Source organism: Porites lutea, chromosome 6 (genome assembly GCF_958299795.1).
Source record: "Porites lutea chromosome 6, jaPorLute2.1, whole genome shotgun sequence".
Taxonomy (NCBI): domain Eukaryota; kingdom Metazoa; phylum Cnidaria; class Anthozoa; order Scleractinia; family Poritidae; genus Porites; species Porites lutea.
This window is the reverse complement of record NC_133206.1, coordinates 18,403,928-18,419,705: the sequence shown is the minus strand read 5'-3', so window position 1 is coordinate 18,419,705 and position 15,778 is coordinate 18,403,928. Positions and strand designations below refer to the sequence as shown.

At 38.8% G+C, this 15,778-nt stretch overlaps 1 protein-coding gene across 1 annotated transcript in view; it reads right to left on the bottom strand.

The window, feature by feature from the left end:
- Positions 1-1,266: 1,266 nt before the first annotated feature.
- Positions 1,267-15,778, bottom strand: part of LOC140941968 (uncharacterized) — a 21,135-nt gene continuing 6,623 nt past the window's right edge. Inside the window, exons 2-6 of the mRNA XM_073390967.1 lie at positions 13,379-13,451; positions 9,609-10,429; positions 8,953-9,108; positions 8,018-8,065; positions 1,267-7,542 (exon numbers count right to left, since the gene is read on the bottom strand). Coding sequence (XP_073247068.1) covers positions 2,938-7,542; positions 8,018-8,065; positions 8,953-9,108; positions 9,609-10,429; positions 13,379-13,451 — 5,703 coding nt within the window. The 3' untranslated portion in view covers positions 1,267-2,937. The remainder of the gene's footprint in view (positions 7,543-8,017; positions 8,066-8,952; positions 9,109-9,608; positions 10,430-13,378; positions 13,452-15,778) is intronic.

The following is a 15,778-nucleotide window of genomic DNA, read 5'->3' as shown; positions in this document are numbered from 1 at the left end:
TGATCTGTACTTGCCGCCATCTTGTGGTGTAAAGCATATCATTCTAGGTCATACCTGTCAATTTGGCCGCGACAGGACGGACATTTCTTTTGGCAATTTCGCGTGTTACTTACTTTTGCAAGACGTCAGACGAATTTTCACTTCGGATACACATTTTAAACATACTGAAGAGAGAAAACGTTTTACTGGTCATACCCGGTTCTGACGACATAGACGATAATAACCATGTTTTGAGATGCCACATTAATGGTGGAGACATGGAGACAACATGTTGCTGATGGCGAAGTCGACTGTATACTCATTGTTTTGCTCTCGCTTGAAAGATTTAATGACAGTTTATTAGTCTGATCACTTTCGAAGAAAAATAATTCCTTAAACTGGACGGTGGGTTGGATGTGTGAACCTACAAGCTAAACAATGACGACAATCGTTACCTCCTCAGATATATCGCTTGGAGCCTTTCTCACTTAACATAATAGAAAGGTTGGTGGTTTGAGTTTTTCTCGCCTAAACAAATGTAGCTGTAAACTTGGTGCACTGTATTGAAACATGGCAAAAAAATGATGATAATGATTATGAAAGTCCTGCTGAATATGCTGTGGGGTAAATTTACATTATCAGGTAGCTGGATGCTCTTTGTCAAAGAGCAACAACAGTTGATGTCATTGCCATCATATATGTTCTTTGGTTATTTTAGGTACACAAGTATTGCGTTTTGCATTTGAATAATGTACCTTAGCCCAAATCAAACTTCAACATATAACCAGTCAGGCTAAATGATGTTAAACTATGGAATGGCCTGCCTAATGATAACACGGCAAACAAAATCTAAACCTCCTCCAATGGGTTCAAAAAAGTGATCCCCAATTTGTAAATTTTGCAACAGGACCGAAAACTGTTGTAATATAAAACTGTAAATAATTCCGAGTTATGGGAAAAGTTAGCATAGGTTTTAGTCTGTTTCGTTTCCACTATTCACTCATTGAGTTATACCATTCACGACCAAATCAGCTACGCTATAAAAATATCGTATTTAAATTAGATGTTAACATCATTACTGTTATTTTTGCTATTATTAGTTTTATTATTATCATTATTATTATCATAATCATTATTACTAAGCACAACAACGATCGAAGGACACGTTCCAACGCTGTGCTTTGCAAAAGTTTCACGTGATAGATAGTCAACACAGGCGTGATTTGATGATTACGAGTGATAGGTCCATATTCACATACTCATATTCACTCTAAAACTCGCAAGGGAGGAATTAAAAAAAAAATTTATTAGCTAAATGGTAAAAATGATATGGATGTGAAATGAATCTTTTCAAAACGATAACTACAAGGAAAATGATATTTTTGAAATGACAGTACAAAAATCCCCTTAATAAAAAAAAGCTGGGGGGTAATTTTTTTTACTAACAAACAGAACAAACACATTTAACAAGATTTCCAAAACACAGACAAGTCTGAATACATATGTGTTGTAGTTAGTTTTTATCTCGGTAAGTTTTGTGTTTCTTTCGTTTTTGGGTATGGTAATGTATGCTAATGAAGTTGAACGAAAGGAAAAATAAAAGTCACCTGAAATAATAAAAATAACTACAACACATATATATCAAGATTGTAGAGAAGACAAAATATTGTACGTGTGGTTAAGGCTGTTTGCAAATGGCCTTCAACGCCTGCAAGGCACACACAAGAGAACAAAATTTTAAATCCTAATGCGGAAACAACGTCCCAATGTGAAAAAATGCTGTTTTCAACACGGTTGCTCCTGACATTAGTTTTCAAAATTCCTTTATCTTTTCCTGACAAAAACACAATCTTGATACAAAATGTAAGGTACAGAGGTACACCGCTGCCTCCCCCTTAAGCCATTCTTTCCACTTTTCATCCTTTTTTCTCCTGCGAAATTTTAGAGTTTACCATCTCAAAAGCAAGGGTTCGCGTTGTGATGTTAATTTTCCCAGAGGTTTTAATTCGTTTTGACTTTTCTCCGATGTAGAATTCATTTTTCCCAGGGCATTTTATCAACTTTGACAACCACGTTTTAACTTTACGAAATCCGGTTCTTTCCTGGTTTCTCGTCCTTTGATCTTCCTTGTGATTCTAAACGGTAAGATATATCATTCCTTACCTTTTGTTACCCTGAGAAAGAGACTTGAATTTGTTTTAGTGTTTTTCGCGCCAACAGACAAATTTCCTTTCCAATCAGGCACCGTTTTCAAGCTGAAAATGTGTTATGTATACACCACAATGAGCACTTAAAATGGCCTTGAACTTAACTATAACAAACTTTACCATTATCGAATCGCCGGATGAGTTTATAAATCCAATATGAAATGTATTATTAACTACGTATATACAATTAAAACTAAAATTACGCAGAAACTGTTTAATGTCGTCTTGGCAACGACCCCAGATGCCACGTAAACTACTTTAAAATCCCAATGTTCAGTTGCTCGAAGAATGGTTAGCACTAATCCAGGGTTTAACACTTAAGCCACGACTTAGTTTACTCTTACGTGAATGTTGTATAATATCATTTTCGGTTCACGCAATTGTCTCGTGAAGTAACGCCGTCACTTACATACAGCTCGAGAAAGGTTGTCGGAAAAAATATGCACGCGACAATCCCGAAAGGCAACATGGGATATGATCAATACACTGTTCCTGACCCTGCTGTCGAACCTATATTTGTTGCTTTCCGTTAAAACTGGAAAACTACGTCTATGGCCTACCGTGTCATTCTTTCAAATTTCTTTGAAAAACAGTGAACTCAAAACCACCCAAAACGCCTTTCAGGATTGTCGCGTGAACTTTTTCTGGCAACCTTTCTCGAAATAGCTGTATTCTTAAACGAGAAATGTGTTCAACACTTGCCTTAAGCCCAGGTTAAAATTAACCGTCTTTCGAGCAACTTGAGCCACAACTATAAGGACATAAAAGAGGATGGTTCACTGAATGGCCCAACTACTCCACCATGAGACAGTGCGCGAACACGGAACCGGAACATTTTTCCAGGTGCTAAGTTTTTAAGTGTACAACCCATAGGAAGTCGAAGAGCTTTGACTTTCGAAATTTTACGCCACTGCCCACCTCGGCTCCATGAATATAACTCAAAGTACTCTATCTCAGAAATTTTGTCATTGTCAGGTAGGTCCCACATTATCATAAGGTCATTATCCACTGAACGTACAGCAATCCTAGGTATTGGTAAAGTTGAACCATCAATTAAATGCTGTTGTGAAGAATCAGATTTGACCGCATTTTCTTTTTCATTCTGATCATGGTTTTTGTTAGAAGAGACTAGTATTCCTGTGATGTCAATGCCATTTACAAGACTCTGTTTTGGCTCTTGTCTACTTTCCAAAGGTTGGTTTTTCATTTCATTGGGAAGTTTCTCTACAAGTAGAGAATTTACTTCTTTTATAGCTGAAGAGTCATGGCACCTATAATAAAAATGGTCTTGTTTGCTAATTCCTTTGGTTATCCCACTAAATTGTTGCTCATTTAAACCGTCACTGTTGTCTTCAGTCAAGCATTTACTAGAAGAAAGCACGGTGCTCTCTTCCATGCCGCTGTTTCCTTCAGTCGTTGTAAGTAATCCATTGTTAAGGGCCACATTATCCTCAGCAACAGAATCAATATTGGCTGCATTTTCAATAGGCTCTTGTGTCTTCTGAGAGTCTGCATTACTACTGTGCATGACACTAGTCTCCACTTCTTCCTCGTGACTGCTTCCAGGCTTCCAGGTCTCTTCCCGTCTTGCTACACTCTGAGAGGAACTGAGCTCATGTGTTGCATCCTTCTCTATCTCTTCAACAGCGTTGCTCGGGACTAAATTATCCTCCGCAACAGCATCAACATTTCTTGCATTTTGAGTAGTCTCTTGTGCCTTCTCAGTACCGACACCTCCACTATGCTTGACACAAGTTTCCACTTCTTCATCGGGACCGCATCCAGACTGAGTGGATCTGAGTTCAGGTATTGAATCTATCTCCATCTCTTCAACAGTGTTGCTCGGTGCAAAATTATTCTTTCCAACAGGATCAACATTGCCTGAACTTTGAATAGTCTCTTGTGTATTGACTCTTCTTGTGTGTTTGGCACCAGTTTCCATTTCCTCTTCCTGACTGCATCTAATGTTCAAAGAATCTTGCATTCTCACTACATTCTGAGGGGAACTGAGGTCAGGTATTACATCTGTCTCCATCTCTTCACCAGCTTTGTCTTCGCTTTCTACAGAATCCTTGGCAGCTACCAAACCAGGTGCAAGTTGAGAATCATTCTCTGCACAAGCGTCGACACAACCCACAGCCAGGTGTGCATCACTTATACCTTGATTAGCTCCTGCATTCTCTTCTGCACCTTCACCCACCTTGTGTCTAGATTCTTCAGAATGTTTTTCTTCCACGCTATTGCATACAAAGCTACAGTAATTTTGTCCATGAGGGTCAACGCTATTCACCACGTGATTTTCGTCAGCTGTTCCTCCCACACTCCGAACAACTTCCATATCTTTATCTGCAAAGGTGACATGAAACTCCTGTCCTGTCTCTGATGTAGGCCTCCTTTCTTCATAAATTTCACCTTCGGCTACTTTAACCTTGTCAGTGTCAGTATTTCCCCCTTGCGTTTCTGCTACAGGCAACTCAATTTCTGCATCTATTAACCTATTTTCGTCGACAGTGCCTTCCTCTCCAGTCGTCAGAAGTTCAGGATCTTCCTCTTGGTTCCTCACAATTTGTTGTATCTGTGTACTTTGAGGACCAGGACTGGTGGTGTAGTCTGTCTCTCCTATTTCTGTTTGGTCGGGATTATCATTGATGACTTTGTCTGCACTCTCTATTCTCTGCACAGAAGGATTACTGTCTTGCTCTTCACCTAGCGATTTTCTTTGAGTGGTCTCACTTTTATCACAGTAATGTTGAGAAATATGTGATCGACGCTTTGCTGTGGGTGATGGTGAAACAGGTATGATCGGAGACATGAGATTGACGTATAGGTCGTCTTTCATCTTCTCACTATCGTTCCTTGTTTTAACAGGGGATGATGGAACAACAAATACGTTATCAGAATCACTGTCTTTCCTGTGGCTAACAAATCCATGGGGTATAACAGGAGACATAAGTTGTATGTAAATATCGTCTTTGTCTTTCTCAACGTCACTCTTTCTATTAGGAAGAGCTGATGGAGCAATAAACACACTATCTGAATTACTACTTCTCTGTCCTTCGACGCCCGCACCAGAAATTGGCACTACCTCATTAACTTCTTCAGAGGCCAAAGAAGCCCCAGTTTCCTTCCCCCTCTCATCGGCCAAAGATGTTATTTCCGAAATTGGTTGCCTCTCATCGGAGGAAGTAACTCGACAATCAAGCTCCTCTTTATTGGTTTCCTTATTGTCATCTAGAGAATCTACCTCCACTTTATCAGCTTTTGACTTCCCCGAACAAACACCTTCACTTTCACAACCTGGTTGGTTCTCATTTTTGCCACTGGTGCCTGTTTCTGACGGCTGTGATTCCACTGGACGAATACCATCGAATAAGTCCGAAACAGAAATAGAACTAGTTTTGGGACTGGCATGATGTTTTGATAAAGTGCTGTTTTGATGAGCCAATAATCGCTGTACAGTATTTTCTAGGGCTCCACTAGGTGTTTTGGCAGGGTTCCTGTGACGATCTTTCTTACTTAACACAGGATTGTTTTCTTGTCTGGCTTTCCTGCTTTCTGGTGCTACGTCACCTTCGATGTGCAAACCAGCCGAAGCACCAGAAGTTCTTGTATGTGCCTTATCCAACTTATGTCCCTGGCTGATGAGGGGATCTTCTGACCTAACACTTGATAACTCTTCCGCGGAGGTAACGTAATCAGCTGTCAGTTGAGTAGCAACATCAGCGGGTACAGCGACTGTTACATTTGCTTTCTCAGTATTTTTCGCCTTTTGTTTTTTAGCAGTGACGTCGTCCAGGCTTTGTTGCAATTCACTATATACACGTCGGATCTCATCAAAGAGGCTTTGAGACTGTACGCTTGGTTGCACTCTCAAGTCATTTTCAGGTACCTGTGTATTCCTTTCTGCAGTTGCCTGGGTTAACCGTCTTACTGTAAAATTGTACGTGTTTGATGATTGAGCTTGAACTGATTGTTGCACTGGACGCAATTGTGCAGCATGTTGGGTAGTCACTGTGGTCTGATTGACAGGGACACTCAAGTTTCTTGCTTGACTTTGAGGCACTGGAACAGGATTTCTTGTGTTATGTAACAGCGGTGCACTTACTGTCCTAGCCTGAGAAATAGGCCGTTGAACCGGCTGAATCATTGATGCGTTCAGATTTACTGATTGACAGGTTTGAGGTCTAGCTGAGTCTGCTTGAGTAAACATAGGTGTTTGTAATCCCAAAGGCTGCGAAACTGACTGTTGCATGGTTATCCCATGGACTGCCGATTGGTTTGATGACGCGTTTCCATGCTGATAATGAGGTATAGGACGTATGGTGTTTCTGAGAATCCGACCCTCTGAAATTCCTTGATTTTGAGGTTGAGAAAATAGCCTGGAAGAAAGTTGTTGAGAATTGCCATGATGTAAGGCTATTGCGTTTGGCTGCCCAGAAATTCTAGTTGTCTGATTTCCTACAGTTGGAGGCTGAATTTGTGTTTGGTTTACTCTACGTTGCTCAATTTCTGTAATCACCCTTGACTGTACAGCACCCTGAGGATTTGCAACTTGCTGCAAAGAGCTGGTTCGATTGTTCTGTTGAGGAGCAGAATAGAGCTGTCTACCACTGGCTTGGGCAAATCCATCAAACTGAGTTCTCTGATGGGATGTCTGAGCACGTTGCGCACTTGTTTGCACAGGATGTCCCACAGAATGTCTTTGTTGGCTGGAATTATAAGCAGACGTATTATAAGCAGAGAGGAGGGCATTCAATGTGGGATGTGCAAGGCCTTGAGTGGTAACTGTCTGCCTTTCTAGTGATGGTAATGCTTGGTAGCCTGTTGTGCTGGTTTGCTGCACTGAAGTAGCAACTGAAGCACGAGGCCGATTTCCAAAAACCTGGGCTGAAGAATGTCCTTGTTGCCTTACTTGAAAAGATGAAGCTTGCTGGAATTGCAGTTCTGGCGGTAATGGGTAAAACTGACCAGATGGAATGAATGCAGTGTGAAACACATTTGACGATTGTGTGCTGGGTGAGAAATTTAGATGTTGCAGGGGTGCCGTGGCTTGAAGATTTGGCCTGGCCATTTCTTGTCTTTGTGACACATAGGACGATTGTGGAGCTGCTCGCGCTTGTGGCCGCGCCTCAACTGGAAGGACAAGCTCAGTCTGACAAGCAATAGACACTAATATCTTAGGTGGTATAACTTCTTCATCGGTCTGGCTTAATGAAGACACCATCTTTGGATGTTCAACTTTCTCAAAGTTTGTTTGGCATCCAACAGAGGAAGAAAATAGTTGCAAATCAGGGGAGGGATCCCTGTTTCTCAAAGGTGAAGTTGCCCTATCAACTGCCCTTCCACGGTGGAGACTCTGCAAATAACAGAAAGTGTCGACTTAGGCACAAAGACTATTTCCACCACACCCAATGGGAAAGCCAATTGGCAATGCCCAGTCTTACAGAATCATTATCTTTTCTCATCACAACAAACCTGAGGACATCAATTATTTACGTCTGCCAAGTGAAAAAGCAAATAACCTTCAATACTAGCAACAACCATAAATGAGGAGTGCATATGACAGGGGGGATGATGGGGCAAATTTTAAAATTGAGAAAAAAAAAAGATACCAGTTTTTTTTTACTGGTAGAAGGCCTCCAAAAAAACGGTGCTGGGACAGGGAAAGTGGCATCGAAGGAGAAAGAAGTGTAATAAGAGAGGCAATTAAGACCTTGAAATAAAAGATAAAAATCATCCTGATAATTAAAGCTATGAGTTTTCACTGACAGTAGTTTAGAATGAAAAAATTTTGGATGATAACCAGAAGCATTTTCTGTCCATTAACTTACTATGTTCATATTTATCTGTGTTCCTCTGGAAACTGTTTTAGCGTTCACCTGAAACCAGATTTATTAATATTATGAGCTGGAGATGTGAACTGTGGGGTACTTTTATAACAGTATGGTGCCTAACTTTGACTTGAACAAAAACAGGCCAAGACCAGAAAAACAGTGACACACGGACCATTCACATTTTTACAATGCAGATACATATATCATTTTATTAGTAAAAAACGATAATTCAGTTTTGGTAATTGCCATGAATATTAGATATACACAATAAACATGCCCTTCCATATAGGCAGCCTTATTCTAGAGTGAATAATATAACAAGTTTCAGCAATAAAATAATCAGGTCACAAGAGTGAAGACTGATGTTTCATTGTCAAATTTCAAGGACGTTTCGGGTGGTATTTGTGGATAGTTTTCTAAATTGAGTGATAACTTTAATGCAAATAAGCATGATTCCTCTCAGATTAGATTAATGTACTTAATGGGTTGAAAAAAAAAAACAACAACAATAATAACAACGAAGATTATAATGATAAAGTTTAACTTTACTACCTTACTCCAACTTCAACTGTCAGAGAGTGAAGAAAATATAAAAACCACAAGGTGTAGAACAAATCAGAGCCTGTTTATGTGAGGCACGTAAGCCTGGTTAGCCAGGCTGGCTCAGCTTATGTGTTATTTTCTCATAAAAGATCTGTTGCTTTCATGTAAGAAGGCAGGCTGCCCTGCTTGCCTCTCAGTTGCTTGACGTAAGATCTTGGAACCCTGGACAGCCCACCTTCTCATATAAACACGAGACTTTTTTTGGAATGACATGAGACAATCCCTTCCGTTCCTTGGTGAAATACCTCAAAAGGAAAGGAGTTCCTCCAAACATTTTACATCGTATAGGCTATTACTGCACTATCAACAACATTTCAGTGGTGTATTACCTTAGATGAATGGAGTAAGTCGTTCACCATATCTTTCAGTTTTTCACACTCTGACACCAGCTTTTGATTAGTCGTTTCCATACTTATAATCCTTTCATCTAGTTCTATCCTCTTGTTTCTTTCTTCATTAAGGTCTGATAGCAAGGAGTTCACAACCTACAATTTCCATCATTGCAAAGCAGAACATTACTTGGCAACTACCAAAAACGTGTTATTCCCCTTGTGTGCCTGATTGACCTGTTCCTTTCCAGAGTGAATGATGAATCATGAACTGTAATGCATTAATCCTTCTTGGCATTACTTTAACCAGGTACATTTGGTTGAGCATAATATTTTCAGGGCTGTGCTCTAGCAGGGCCTGGTGGCCCCTGGCGGGTGACTAAGAAATCTTCCTTTTTTTTATTTAAATGATATGCTGGCCACCTTAGATTTTACAGGTTTAGAGCACTGGGCTCCCTTCAATTTTCCTTAGAGCACAGCCTTGATTGATTAAATAATAATAAAAAAACAAATACTTATGGCCAGCACTTAACTGTTGGAAGGTTTGGAGGTACAACGTCCAATGAAATTGGATAAAAGGCCTCTTGGACTCATAACAAATCTATTTTTTTTCTAATCAGCTTTATAAACTAATAAGAAGCAAAGACCTAACAAACCTCCAGTGTATTGTATCCACTTGCATAATCAATTGAGTTATCTCCACTAGAAAACCCAGAGTCTCCAGCAGCCTCATGATCGACTTTCATTTCACCACTTAATGGCACAGCTTCTTCACTTTCCGGCACCACCTTGTGACTGGGTAAATCAGAATTACCACTTGAAACATCTGTTGCTGCATCATTAACTGAAGATTTAGGCTGACTATCTTGTTCTGAAAGACTTGCAACAGTATTATACTTTGATGACTGTATTTGACCATGACACTGATCAACACCTGTAATTGTCTTTACAGTTGAGAAAACACCATCAGCTGCCAGACTGTTGCTGCCAGATTTAGTCTCATCTACCTGTAGGCAAGTCTTGGTAACAACCTCAGGGTAGCAAGGTACAGTTATACATTGCTCATCCTGTGTAAGACCTGCTGAGTTGTCATCAGCTGCTATTCCATCTCGATTAAACAAGCAGGCCTTCACTGAATCTTGGTTTTTTGGTGGCTTTAACTGATTTTCATTAAAATCAATTTTGGTAGTACATGTATTTTCATCACAAAATGTAGGGACTACTGCAAGGTCATGATCTGGGCTAAGCTCTGATCCATCAAGAAGGTTGGATAGCCTGTGTCGCACAGGGCTTTCCCTTACTATTTGGGAAGAAGAGTCAAATACTTTATTGTGGTTGACATTAGAGTTAGCTTCACTTTCCGTTTTCTGCTTGCTTTCTGCATTTTTCTCCTTGGTAGACAGGTTTTTTCTTTGTAACTTCTTTACCTGCTCCTGGGTAAGCTTTGAAAGTTGGATTACTAGCCTTGGCTTTTTCCCTGTGAACAGGAAGTCAAAATGGAAACATTTTATTAATTTTCAAGTAGTCTACCTTCCTACAGTTATGGCAATTTAAACCTGTTTCGCAATTCTCTTGCATGGTGTTTTTTTTCAGCTTGTTATACTGCATGAAATGGAGAACATTTCTTGAATTTTGGGTGCTGTTTGGAGTGAAAACAATATTCAAAAATATTTTTTCTTTGACTTAAGGATAGGTATTACACACACTAGAGATAAACCTGTTCTTGGCAGAATGTTAGATCAAGAAGTGCTGTTGACACTTATTTCTAAACGAAGTGTTATACATTACCAGAGCTGTCATTAAGGGCCGGGAGCAAGGGGTTTCCCTCAGCTTTTTTCATAGGATAATAGAAGGAAAATAGAAAAAGAGATCCCTAGCAGTTTGATTCCCTGCCTACTATACTTGAGGTATTTAGATGGCTCCTTAAAATCATGGTGACAGCCCTGCATCACCATGCAGATATAAGAATAAGTTAACACTTCTTAATGGGAAGCAAAATGAAAGCAAAGTTTACCATAAGTTTACACTTCTTAATGGGAAGCAAAATGAAAGCAAAGTTTTCCATTACAGCACTTTTCAATAACACACAAACTCTGACATTTGATAGCCAGCTTACAATTGTATTTTTTCCTGCTGTCAATCATTATTATGATCACAAGCGATGGGCCATGAAACACAGAAACACACAAAATGGGTTGAAATCCACCAATCACAAATCATAAGCCATGAACTTTTGAACTTGTCAGAAGTAGAGTCCTGTTTCCTGAGAGGTTTGCTAAGATGATTGACAGCAGCTAAGAACAAAAAAGTTAGTTGGCTTTTGTACTCCAGAACTTGCGTTTTATTAAGAAGGACAATAACGTCAACCATACATGGGTTGATATTTCTGTTCTTGTATAACATGCTAGCAATAATTAAATCATTTAAATGCCCAGTGTCTCCTGATCTTACAGTATTTATTTTATTAGGTGCCCTGGGCACTTATTAAATTTTTGGGCCTTGAGAGTGGGTCCTTATTAAATGTTCATTATTCTGAGCAAGTAGTATGTTAATTTTCCAGCAAAGCAGTGAGTAATAACAAAACGAGAAGATGTGCCAGAGCAGAATTTTCACTGTTCATTGAAAGTTTTTAAAAAAACTAAAATACTAACAACTCAGTCTTCGGGGAAATTTCCTAGCCGCACTGCACAGTACTTAGTCAATTTCTATCTCATTGTCAGTAAGATCATTAAGTGAACTCTCTGGTATTGCCTCATAGATGTTTCACAGCATAATGTCTGCAAATGGGTCACATGACAAGAAGCAGGTAGGGCAGTAAAGAAATAACAACCAACTTTTCTTGTCCACTTCATAGTTTTTGTTGTTGATGTTGTTGTTGTGGGGGGCAGGATTGTGGGAGGGGGAGGGCACTGGTTAGAGGCTGGACACTTGTCAAATTTTCCTCCCAACAGCATGGTTGCTTACTCAAGGTAGGTGCTAATTTGAGGTCGGGCACTTAATCGAATAAATACAATACGTCAAAGTCTCCCTATGTTTTCAAGCATACATAGGGGAAATTGAAAGGAGAATTATGCATTATGATTTCCCCAACTATGATGAGAATGAAAGCCAGAATCAAAATTTCCTAGCAGTTAAATTCCCCACTGACTAATTGCATAAACACAATTTTAAGTCTTCATGAGGAAATATTTTGCCTTTCTAGAGATACATGTACTTTCTGCCACCACTTAGAAAGAACACTAGTGATGATGTCAAGAGTTCATAGAAACTATATTAAAAAATACTTGTGCAGCACTTTCAGAGCATTTGGTCACTGGTTGAAAATCTTGACAAGATTTATTGGAAGACAGTGAGAAACGTTTGTAATAAATCTAACAAGTATAACAACTCACTACAAATAAGATTAATTTCTATTTCCACATTGTTATGTTACATTTTGTATAATATATTATTACTATTCTCTCAGTTTGAGGGCAGCTTATTGTAGATATGGTACAGTCTGCTGACTGTTCAAAATGGGGGCTTAATAATGAATAGGGCTTGAAATAGGGGAGGGAGCTTGTTACAGAGATTATGGTGAGTAACATTGCATTTAAGTTCAATGTAATATCCAAGGTAGAACTATCTTAGTCAACTGCCAAACAGGAGGTTGCTGGTTTGATCCCCAAGCTGTACCAATACCCAGGGACTCAAAATAACCAAGCAATGAAGGTATTGCCTTTGCTTTGCAAACAGCTAGAAGTTTGGGTGGCTTGGATGACCATGACAAATGACAGCCCCAACTTAAGTAGCAGAAATAAAAAAACTGTCCTCAATCATTGGTTCGGTGTTAATCTATTGAAAATCAAAGAAACCACGCTGTATTTTATTATATCTATAATTTCTCTAAAGAAACATGTGGTAAACAGACCTCCAGAGGTAATTCCCTACATACAATGAGCTCCTAACACAATTTTTTTTTTGTGAAAGGACCCCCCTTTAACATGAACACGTCCACTCTCAGCCTGGTCACAGAGCCATCAGCTGGCACGTTTGCCACTTCCTGCTGCATACTCAACAATTTTTAGGTTTAACGATGTTAGATAAAACCATAAAAGTTTTGGCTTTAGTGCCTTCTACTCTAGTTATCCTGCCTACCATCGCAAAACATTTTAACTAAGTTAGTACACTGTACAAATTAACCTCTTGAGCCCTAAGGGTGATCAGCATCAAATTTCTCCTTGCAATATCAATACTTTGTAAAACAGAGTGGTCATGAGAATTATGGACACAATCACACATGATGAATTTGCTTGATATTTTATCAACTTCTCCCCACTACTTCTACAGGAAATGAATAGGGGAACAAATGAGAATTCAAATGTTGATCTTAGGGTTTAAAGGGTTAAAGTCAGTGTGTACTTAGTTGCAGCCCAGAAAATCTTACCTTTCGGGACACTGGGAGGATCTTCCTGTGGCCTGTAACAAAAACAGTAATATGTTTTCTTAACACTATCGTCCTTGGATGTTAAAAATTACTTTTCTGCCTGATACAATAACACCACATCCAGCACAAACTTTCCCTGGCTCCTTTCCCTACTTCCATTCATCTAAGAAAAGATCTGTTTGCTCCCTCACATTAATCTGTTTTGACGCTGAGTGACCATTAAAATTTTTTGGGATAGTTCACTCACATGAGGAGGCATGGTGGGGCTGTGGTTTAACAACTTGAACTTCCGATCTGAAGATCTGGGTTCAGGCTTTGCTATTGGGTTGTTCCCTTAAACAAGAAACTTTGTTCTACCTTGTCTCTCTTCATCCATGCCCTAGTTGTTCAAAAGGTTGATAGCAGGTAACTGATGTGGTCATACCCAAGTCTATTTGTACCCATATTTTAGTCAAGTTGTACTAATTTCAAGTCGACCCATAAACACAAAAACAAAAGAGTAAATACAACTCAATTATGAATTTTTGCTGTTGTTATGTAATGTTTGTAGATTAAGTTAACAATGAATAGAAATATGAAAGTATACTAAACTTTGTCTTGTTGACCTATTAGTCAACTCTAAGATGAACAACTTCAGGACCACTCCAGATTATCCATCTTAGAGAGGTGTCCAGGTTATAGAGAGTTAAGGTAACATGACACCAGTAATTATAAGAAAATAAAGCTGAACCTATTTGCAATGATTACAAATCTGTTTTACTTGTGCAAAACGGTAAAACCTGGAACACTGTAATAGAAAAGAGTTTTTGTTTCTCTCCACATGGTGCGTAGAAATGACAATAATGGTTTCAAGATATGAGCTGTAGGAGACATACTGTATTTGGCTATGTAATTTGCTTCCCCTAGTTGTAGTTTACTGTCATGTAGAGCACCTAAATTTCCATTTTGAGGTATTATCTCATTATCTTACTACATAAAGCACTTCTAAAGTGTCCCTTGACAATTTCAAAAGTGTCGGTTGTACATCTTTGAGAGAGTATAGTCACAGTAAAATGAATGGAAAACAGCTGTAGGGACTGTCACCATGTGTCCATCTTAAAGAGGCGTCCATCTTATAGAGGTGTCCATTAGCAGACAGTTGACTATACATAATTCATTGATTTTTAATGCCTTTTTACATAAAAATGAAAGGATATAATAATAATAATAATAATAATAATAATAATAATAATAATAATAATAATAATAATAATAATTATAAAAACTACATTACATGAAATTCACATGAAGCTAAAAAGAATCTCAAAGGCGAGGAAGTCTCAAGAAACCCCATGAAGGCTTATAGGTGAGATTTAATAACTCTGAGTACAAATCAACAGAAACAGGGTACAAATTGACTTGGATAGGAAAAGACCGTAAACCAGTCAGTGCTATCCCTTGTTTCAACGGCCAGGACCATTTGAATAAAAGATTTTAACAAAACAAACAACTGGGGGTAACGATGCAATGGACTACCATCCCATCAAGGGAGAAACTGAGTTAAGCTTTGGCTGCTGGGTTTCATGGTTAATGTGCCTCTTTACCTTTTGCCAAATAGTATTTATTAGTAAAATCCAACTAATAGTCTATTATCAATGCTGCGTTCTGATTGGTTGAGCTACTACTAGGCTATATGTTATAGCCCCCAAGTAACAAAAAGTGTGTGCTTTTTGGCGGCAAAAAAAAGGATTAAAGTCTAGCTTTATCTAGCTAAATTTTTTTTATTCTCGCCCTCATGGCCTCTGAGTTAATAGCCCATTCGTCCTGACTCAGAGCCAATTAGGGCTCAAGGAATAATTGCTAAATACATTTTTTCTTAATACAGTTGACTCCCAATAACTCAAACCCTCGATCACTTGAACTCCCAATAACTCAAACTTTTTTCTGTTTCCCTTGAAGGTTCGAATTATCGGGAGTCGACAGTATGCGCATATCAGCCATCCCGGGTCGTTGACCCCAGGGATATACATGGGCATGTTACAAGATATGTTGACATTTGTTACTAATTTTTACCCCAAGAAAAGGAATTGAATTGCCCTGCAGAATTTGTAAAGCATCTGACAGACAAGGAATATATTCAATAAATCCTACAATATCAGCCCTTTCCCTAGTCTGCTACACAGCCGTTTTTAGAGTCGTCACGCAATGCTCCTCCCCACTAACTTTGTGGGGAGGAGCTTTGCGTGACAATACTAAAAACGGCTGTGTAGCAGACTACCCTTTCCCACTCTAAAACTTAGTTAATACAAAGTAACCTGAATTTCATCTCTTAATTTACTTTTTTAATTATCAACCCTTATATTACTACTCTATAAAAGAACCAATTTAATTAAACAAGAATAAAATTTTATTTCAATTTTG